Source organism: Orycteropus afer, unplaced genomic scaffold, assembly GCF_000298275.1.
Source record: "Orycteropus afer afer isolate SDZICR_OR568_19922 unplaced genomic scaffold, OryAfe1.0 scaffold00291, whole genome shotgun sequence".
Classification (NCBI taxonomy): Eukaryota; Metazoa; Chordata; class Mammalia; order Tubulidentata; family Orycteropodidae; genus Orycteropus; species Orycteropus afer.
In genome coordinates, this window is record NW_006921878.1 from 1,289,413 (window position 1) to 1,298,571 (window position 9,159).

At 40.7% G+C, this 9,159-nt stretch overlaps 1 protein-coding gene across 1 annotated transcript in view; it reads left to right on the forward strand.

Annotated features, from left to right (window-relative positions):
* The window catches only part of LOC103205692 (zinc finger protein 124-like), a 24,411-nt gene extending 16,601 nt beyond the window's left edge, over positions 1-7,810 (forward strand). Inside the window, exons 3-6 of the mRNA XM_042782329.1 lie at positions 3,276-3,402; positions 4,022-4,024; positions 4,145-4,205; positions 6,940-7,810. Coding sequence (XP_042638263.1) covers positions 3,276-3,402; positions 4,022-4,024; positions 4,145-4,205; positions 6,940-7,810 — 1,062 coding nt within the window. The remainder of the gene's footprint in view (positions 1-3,275; positions 3,403-4,021; positions 4,025-4,144; positions 4,206-6,939) is intronic.
* The last annotated feature ends 1,349 nt before the right edge of the window (positions 7,811-9,159 follow it).

A 9,159-nucleotide genomic window follows, 5' to 3' on the forward strand; every position in this document is an offset into this window, starting at 1 on the left:
CAGCTACCTGGCCAACTGACTGGAAGAGGTCCATATTTGTACCCATTCCAAAGAAAGGTGATCCCACAGAATGTGGAAATTGTAGAACAATATCATTAATATCGCATGCAAGTAAAATCTTACTGAAAATAATTCAGAAAGGGTTGCAGCAGTATATTGACAGAGAACTTCCAGAGGTGCAGGTTAGATTCAGAAGAGGATGTGGGACGAGGGATATCATTGCTAATGTCAGATGGATCTTGGCTCAAAGTAAAAAATAACAGAAAGATGTTTACTTGTTTTATTGACTATGCCAAAGCATTCGATTCTGTGGATCATAACAAATTATGGATAACATCGAGAAGAATGGGAATTCCAGAACACTTAATTGTACTTACGAGGAACCTGTACACAGACCAGGAGGCTGTTGTTCGAACAGAACAAGGGGGCACTGCGTGGTTTAAATCAAGAGAATGCATCAGGGTTGTATCCTTTCCCCATTACTTATTCAACCTGTATGCTGAGCAAATAATCCGAGAAGCTGGACTATATGAAGAAGAATGTGACCTCAGGATTGGGAGGAAGAATCATTAACAACCTGTGATACGCTGACAATACTACTTTGTTTGCTGAAAGTGAGGATGACTTGAAGCACTTACTGATGAATATTGAAGACTATAGACTGCAGTATGGATTACATCTCACTATAAAGAAAACAAATATTCTCACAACTTGACCTGTAAGCAACATCACAGTGAATGGAGAAAAGATTGAAGTTGTCAAGGTCTTCACATGGCTTGGGTTCTGCAATCAGCACCAATGGAGGCAGCAGTCAGGACATCAAACAACGTATAGCACTGGGCAAGCTGGCTGCAGAGGACCTCTTTCAAGTGCTGAGGAGCAAAGCTGTCTCCTTGAGGACTAAGGTGCTCCTGACACAAACCATAATATTTTCAATTGCCTCATATGCATGGGAGAGCCGAACAGTGAATAAGGAAGACTGAAGAAGAGTTGATGCTTTTGAGTTGTGCTGATGAAGAATGCTGAAAGTACCATGGACTGCTAAAAGAACTAACAGAACCATCCCAGAGGAAGTACAGCCGGAATGCTCCTTGGAAGTGAGAATGGCCAGACTTTGTCTCACCTACTTTGGTCGTGTTGTCAGAAGAGACCATTCCCTGGGGAAGGATGTCATTCTTGGTAACGTGGAGGGTCGACGAAAGAGGGAAGCCTTTCAATGAGATAGATTGACACGGTGGCTGCAACGATGGGCTCAAGTATAGCAAGGATCGTGGAGCTGGTGTGGGACCAAGTGGTGTTTTGTCCTGCTGTGCATAGGGTCACCATGAGAGACAACTCGATGGTACCTAACAACAACAACATTCCACAAATAGTTAAAATGAATACTGCTCCACAATGTTTCATGTAGCCAGTTGGACCTGGCCACTGGAAGTTGTAGCTAGCTGGCCCTTGCTGTAAATTGGGTTTCAGTAGGTACTCAATTTCTTTTAGAAGATCAGCACAAGGCTGGTCCCTGTGAGGTGGAGGTTAAAGATGTCCCAAATGCCCAACTTTTCTAAACTGCTGTACCACTCCGTCATCTCTATCTGTTCCTACACCTCTCAGTACTCTTTCCTCCTGGCTTGCTTAGGGTTTTGTATTCATTGTAACATCTCACAGAACTTACAAACTGCAAAGGACACACCTCACATGATGGTGGAGGCCAGGAGGCTGGCAAGTCCCTAGTCCATGGATAGGTCTGGAGGATTCTACCCACCTGAGTGGTTGTAGGGGCTGCCAAACTCAAATTGACTAGTCAGATCACTGGCTGCTGTCTCAGGTCCAGGGGTGAGATGTTGATGAACCAAACACAAGACCAGAGTGAACTTTCCCAGAACATTCACGGATGTACCCTCAAGGAAGCTAAAGGTGATGACTTGAGTCACACCCTCCAGCAGGGTGGGACTTGAGATGCATCCCACCCTAAACAGGTACAGAGACTAGATTTACAATACATCACAAAATGGAGGACTGTGGCTAGAAGGGCTGGCCGTACCCAGCAACTCGCTGAACTGCAGTAGGCCTCTTGGTTCTTCACACATTCAGTGAGGAAAATTGAAGGAAAAACTGCCCACCATTCAAAGAGTTTTTATTTCTTAAAACTTCATCTAGGTTTGATCCTGTGTTTCACGTAATACTGAGTGATGTGGTGAGCAGTAGGCAAGCAGATGAAAGAGTTTCTTCACCAGGCATTGATGATCTTAAAATGGAAAGAGTTGTTTCATTTATACATTATCTCTCTCATTTCTCCTTTGTACCCTGAACCCTTCTGTCCTGGTTACCTAGTGCCACTCTAACAGAAGTATACCACAAATGGGATGGCCTTAAAAAACAGGAGTTTATTCCCTTACAGATCAGGAGGCTAAAAGTCCAAGTTCAAAGTGCCAGGCTCTAGGGGCTAGGTGAAAGCCCCTCAACCTTGGACTTCAGCTCTGCCGCTTGCTACTGGCCCACTGAAGCTAGAGGCATCTCTTCACTCAGGCAGCTGCTGGCTGCTGAGGCTAACGAGCCCAAGGTCAACAAATAAAATGGCACAGTCCCGGTGTTACCAAACCACACGGCAGGCCATTAACTAAAGTCTATTGTAAGTCCCAAGGTCGGCAGAGCATGGCAGGCTGCTGAACAACTACACGGCTATATGCAGGGTCCAAGCATGCAATAATCTTGAGACCATACCCAAAACTGTTTCTTATATACGGAAAGCAGACCACATACCCAAAGCATCTACTCAGCTGCTACAATAGATTCAACTATGGAGTTAATTACCAGTCTCACCATGGGGACTACATTCAGCTGCTCAGCCACTCAACCAAGCCTAGCCAAGTTGACACACAAACTTATCCACCACTTGTTCTGATAGAGAAGAGTAAGAGTTGAAGTGGTCACAGTGAAAATGTGGAGACTGTTTCCATGTGTCAGTTGTTGTTATGTGCCATCAAGTCAGACCCGACTCATAGCGACCCCTCCTTGGGTTTCCAAGGTGGTATCACTATAGAAGTAGATTGCCCAACCTTCCTTCTGAGGAGTGGCTAGTGGGTTTGAACTGCCAGCATGTGTCAGTAGTGCTGCTTAATCTATAAGTTAGTTCATGGAAACAGAGTAAGAGGTCTGATGACTGGATCATAGGGTAGTTTCTAGGAGATTCTAAAATCTTGGTTCAGCTTCCTGTGAGCTGACTCCAGTCCTCAGTGCTCTCTGTTTCACTCATCGTCCTGCACGCATACGTCATGTTTTAGGAATCTGTGATGTTTGAGGATGTGGCTGTGGACTTCACTCTGGAGGAGTGGGCTTTGCTGGATCCTGCTCAGAGGAAGCTCTACAGAGACGTAATGTTGGAAACCTTCAGGAACTTGGCATCAGTAGGTAAGAATGACATTGCTTCTTCACTAAGTTATTTAAACAACAAGCATTTTCTACTCATCAGGCCCGTTCCAAAATTTGAAATGTGGAAAGCGGAATACATTGGTTTGTGAGACAGATGTGGTCACCACCATCATGGTGGTAGAGTCTGTGTATTAAACTCAATTTTTCTTTTTCTCTTGTTTAAAAGACTTGAATCTCTCTACTGTCATCCAGTGAAACTAGGTCTTGCGGGTCACTTTGGGGCCAAGAGATGCTTGTTTTTAGAAATCTTGAGGGTATTTTACTGTGTCTATAATGTTGTTTTTGATTTTCAGCTCTTTTGCTTATTATTAATGAAGTCTTAAAACACTTTTGGGAGATCTGGTGGCATAGTGCCTAAGGCATTTGACTACTAACCAGAAGGCTGGTGGTTCAAACCCACCAGCCACTCCTTGGAAGGAAGGTTGGGCAATCTCCTTGCATAGTGATACCACCTTGGAAACCCAAGGAAGGGTCACTACAAGTCAGATCTGGCTGAACAGCAATGAGTTTTTGGTTAAAACACTTTAATTTCTGAATGTATTGTTTTGTTATTTGTTTCTGTTTTTTCCTCATGAGTTTTGTTCACTTTTCCTTTCAGATGGTGAGACTCCATTTAAAACCAATAGATCAGCTTCTTCACAGGACACTCATGAGATAAAAAAAGCCAAAGAAGATAAAATAGTAACATTCACAAGGAATTATTCTTGGGACTCCATTTTAGGGAAAATTTGGGAAGGCTTTAGCATTGAAGATCAGCATAAGAACCAGGGGATGCCTCTGAGGTGAGTAGCACAATCAAGAGAACATAGTTTCAAGAAAAAAAAAAACATAGTATCCCAGGACAGAATCTTTTTATTTCATTAAATTAAAAAAACGTACAAATAAGCAAAAAAAACAGATAAACCTAGTTTCATCTTTATTCATTCACAAGATAATTTCATAGTGGTACAGATAACAAAGACAAACCCTTTTATATATACAATACTGCATTATCAGTGATAACAAACAATAATCTTTGGGTAAATAGAAGGTTGGACAGGCTGAATGATCAGGCAATTCTAGGCAAAAGGGAATATACCCATGGTCATATATAAGGTTGGCAGATGATATTTGTATGAGCTTTAAGAATGTTCATCTAAGTAGAACTAACATGGGGCACAATTTAGGCATAGTCAACCACCCTGATAGAGCAAGTTGTTGGACCTGTGGGCTTGGAACCATGGTCACAGGGGACATCAAGCTCAACTGGTATATCATATTACCCAAAGACATTGTTCTACATTCTACTTTAGTGAGTAGCAACTGGGGTCTTAAAAGCTTGCAAGTGGACATCTAAATGCAACAGTGGGTCTTTCCTCATCTAGAGCAAAGAGGGATGAAGAAAATCAAAGATGCATAGAAATAATTAGTCTAGACTAGTAGAACATGAGGTCCTCAACCTGTATGACCATAATACCAGAAGAACTAAATGATGCCCGGCTACTATTGTCAGCCACTTGGAGTCAGTGCAGGAGATCCTGGATAGAGTTGGGAGAACAATGTAGAAAAAAATTCTAAATCATATGCTTAAATAATTTCTCAGAAGAATTAGCACAAGGCTCGTCCCTGTGAGGCAGAGATTAAAGATGTCCCAAACATCCAACTTTTCTAAACTGCCATGCCATTCCATCATCTCTGACATCAATTCCTCCTCCTCCCCTCAGTAATCTCCCTCCTATCTTAGGGTTCTGTATTTTGCTGTAACGTCTCACAGAACTCAAAAACTCCCAAGGAAATGCCCCACATGGTGATGGTGGAGGCTGGGAGGCTGGCAAATTGACAAGTCCCAGGTCTGTGGGTACATCTGGAGGATTCTCCCAACTCACATGGTTACAGGGGTTGGCGAGCTCAAATCAGTGGGTCAGATGATGGCTGCTGTCTCAAGTCCAGGGGTGACATGATGACAAACCAAATGAGGAACCGGAGCAAGAGAGTGAGCTTTCGCAGAACATTCACATATATAATCTTAAGAAGCTAAGAGTGGTGACTGAGTAACACCTTCTAGCAAAGCGGGACTCAAGGTATATCCTACCCCAACAAACAGACATAGAGAATAGGATTTACAATACATCACAAAATGGAGGACAGTGGCTAGGAGAGCCATATTAAGCAATTCACTTCCCTGCACATAAAATACACCAGATTTACTGGTCTGATAGAGGCTGGTGTGACCCCTGAGACTATGGCCCCTACTTATCTTTCAGGTCTGGAATTGAACTCACTCCCGTGGCTTCCAGCCAAGCAGTGGACAGGCATATAGAGTGAATATTTATATCAGGTAGATAAGACTACTTAGAATGATCAATCATGGGAGAATAGAAGTACAGTATTTGCATAGGGAGATAGCTTAGGGGGCAGGAATGCACAGAAAGGAAGGACACAAGGAAAAGGTAATTACAGGGAGGAAATAGGAAGAAAGCTGTTACATTGGGGGAATTACAGTCAATTCCAAGAAACAAAATGTGTATGAACTGTTGTGTGGAAAATGAATTTACTCTGTAAACTTTCACCCAAATCACAATAAAAATTTTTAAAAAATTATTTTCACAGCCAAATTTTCAGTAAATGTGACTTACAAATCAAGAGTTTGAAACATAATTCTCTTGAAAACAATGAGCCAAAAACTCCATATATATAAGAAACACTGTTTTAATCATGACAGTGGTCTGGTCCTCTTTCAGAACATTCCATTTATCCCACTTTGAGATAATGCACATAGAGTAGAAAATAAGGTAGGTTTCATTGGTTTTCAGGTGTTCTGGTGGTACAATGGTTAAGGCATTCAGCTGCTGTCCAAAAAGTTGGTGGTTCAAACCCACCAGCATTGCATGGGAGAAAGATGAAGCAGTCTGCTTCCATAAAGATTTACAGCCTTGGAAACCACATCTGGCAATTCTGTAGTGTCACTATGAGTTGGAATCAACTTGATAGCAGTGGGTTTGGTTTTGGGGTTTAATTTGTACTTATTACTAAAATGATTTGAATGGAATCTGAGTAGTTATTAACAAATATTAATAAATCAGTAGTACATTATAATGTGCTTCTGTGTTTTAACAGAGATTATGTGATTGAGAGACTTTGTGAAAGTAATGAAGGTAATCAATGGAGAGAAACCTTCAGCCAGATTCCAAATCTTAACCTGTGCAAGAAAACACCTACGCGACTCAACCCATACGAATGCACTGAGTGTGGAAAAGTCTTTGTGTATCCTTCGTCATTTAAGAGGCACATTGCAAGTCACTCTGGACACAAGCCATATCAATGTTCAGATTGTGGGAAGGGCTTTGATTTTCCATCAGAACTAAGAAGGCATGTGAGAATTCACAGTGGGGAAAGACCTTATGCTTGTGAATTATGCTGGAAAACCTTCATTCATGTTCGATCCTATCGAAGGCATGAAAAGGTCCATAGTAAAGAGAAACTTTATGAATGTAAACAGTGTGGAAGTACCTTCAGTTTTCTTGACTCCTTTCAAAGGCATGAAAGGACTCATAATAAGGAGAAATTCAGTGAATGCAAGGAATGTGGGAAAGCCTTTAAGTGGCTCTCATCTTTAATAAGACATATGAGAACACACAGTCGAGAGAAACCATATGAATGTAAGCAATGTGGGAAAGCCTTCAAATGGCCCATATCTTTACAAACACACACGAGAACACACACTGAAGAAAAATCTTACAAATGTAAGCGATGTGGGAAAGCTTTCATTTGGCCCATATCATTGCGTACACATAGGAGGTCACACTGTGGAGAGAAATCCTATGAATGTAAACAATGTGGGAAAGCTTTCAGTTGGCCATTATACTTACAAAGACATATGAGAGTGCACACTTTAGAGAAACTTTATGAGTGCAATCAGTGTGGGAAAACATTCCGTTGGCAGTCTTCGTTACGGAATCACTTGAAAACACACTCTGGAGCCAAACCCTATCAATGTAAGGATTGTGGGAAAGCCTTCAGGTGGTCTATATCATTTCGAGAGCATATGACAAAGCACTCTGGCAAGATATTCTACGAATGTAAGGAATGTGGAAAAACGTTCTCTTATCTTCAGTCCCTTCGAAGGCATGAAAGGACTCACAGCAAAGAGAAACTCTATGAATGCAGGCAGTGTGGGAAAGGCTTTAATCAACTCTTCTACCTTCGAAGGCATGTGAGAATGCATAGTGGAGAGAAACCTTACAGATGTACAGAATGTGGGAAAGCCTTCAAGAGTCCCTCATCTTTGCCAATACATAAAAGAACACACACAGGAGAGAAACCGTATGAATGTAAGCAATGTGGAAAAGCTTTTAATTCTTCTTCTGCTTTAAAATATCATGTAAGAACACACAGTAGAGAGCATTAGCATAAATGTAAGATGGGAAAGCCTCCTGGAAAGTAATTCATGCTCTAGAAAATTCATACCGTGATAACAATCTTAGGAAAATTGTGGATGTGTTAATTGCCTTTATTAGTACCTCATCCGTAAAGCGGACTGATAGGTTGTGTATTTCTATTTAATTACTTTTCAGAAATAAAAATGAAGGGAAAAAAAATCCGTAAGGATCCTTTTAACTGTAGTACGTAAATGTTGACCAAAACAAAATTTTAAAGAAGGATAAGCTATTGCTGCCAAGTTGATTCCAACTCATACTGACCCTGTTGGGCAGAGTAGAACTGTCCCATAGGGTTTCCAATGCTATAAATCTTTACAGAAGCAAACTGCCACGTCTTTCTCCTGTGAGCTGCTGGTGGGATCAAATCACCACCACTTTCTGTTAGCAGCCTAGTGCTTTACCAGCTGCATCATCAGGGCTCCTTAAGTTTTAACAGGTAATGCGTTTTCTTACTATTTAGTAAGTAAAAGTTTTATCTTTCTAGTTTGAAGTCCACAGACCAGTGGGTGTTTGAAGGTATGTTTTTAACATAAAGGTAGGTGTTTATGTGATTTTATGGGATTCTGTAAATAATGATTATTAAAACAATTACAATGTTCTATTTGTTGAAATTTTTTAATAAGCCTAGTGTGGTAGATAATGGGTATCAGTTACATATGACACATACTCTACTTTTCTTACTGAATCATTTCTTTAAACTGCCAGTGCTCTTATTCCATTTTGCTTTCCAGTAAATGGTTGGCAGAAATTTGTAATTATGCAAATTTCTTTCTAAAGTATAATCTGAAGTGAATTTTTTTCACCCTTTGCCATTGTCCTTGCTTCTGTTTGTAAATTAGACAATGGTCTTTGCATTAAAAGAAACCTAAGTATGGTAATGAAATAAATAGTTGGAGGTGGATCTCTTGGATTGTTATGTTATTGTGGGACATGTTAGGAATTACAGTGACAATAATACCTTTCTTTTATGGCTCCTTGTTTCAATTCATCCCAACTTGCATGAGATTTGGAAGGCAGAAATGAAGAAACTATTCTCGTACTTTTGAAATCACAATATAGGCAAACAGACCAAGCCTGGGGGGCTTTGTGGATGCCACCTTCTTGAATCCTTTCGTATGTGTTCAGTTGTTATGTTTAACTTTGTATCATTAAAAACAACGTTTCTTCCCCCAAAACCTTCTGTAGGTATTACTTAAAATATACCCCCTTTTTTTTTCCACATCACTTGTCTGTTAACAAAAGTTATTCTCTTTATTTTTCCTTTATTGAGAGAATTTATTAAAATTCCTTTGCAATGATAGGTTTCCAAATAACTCTA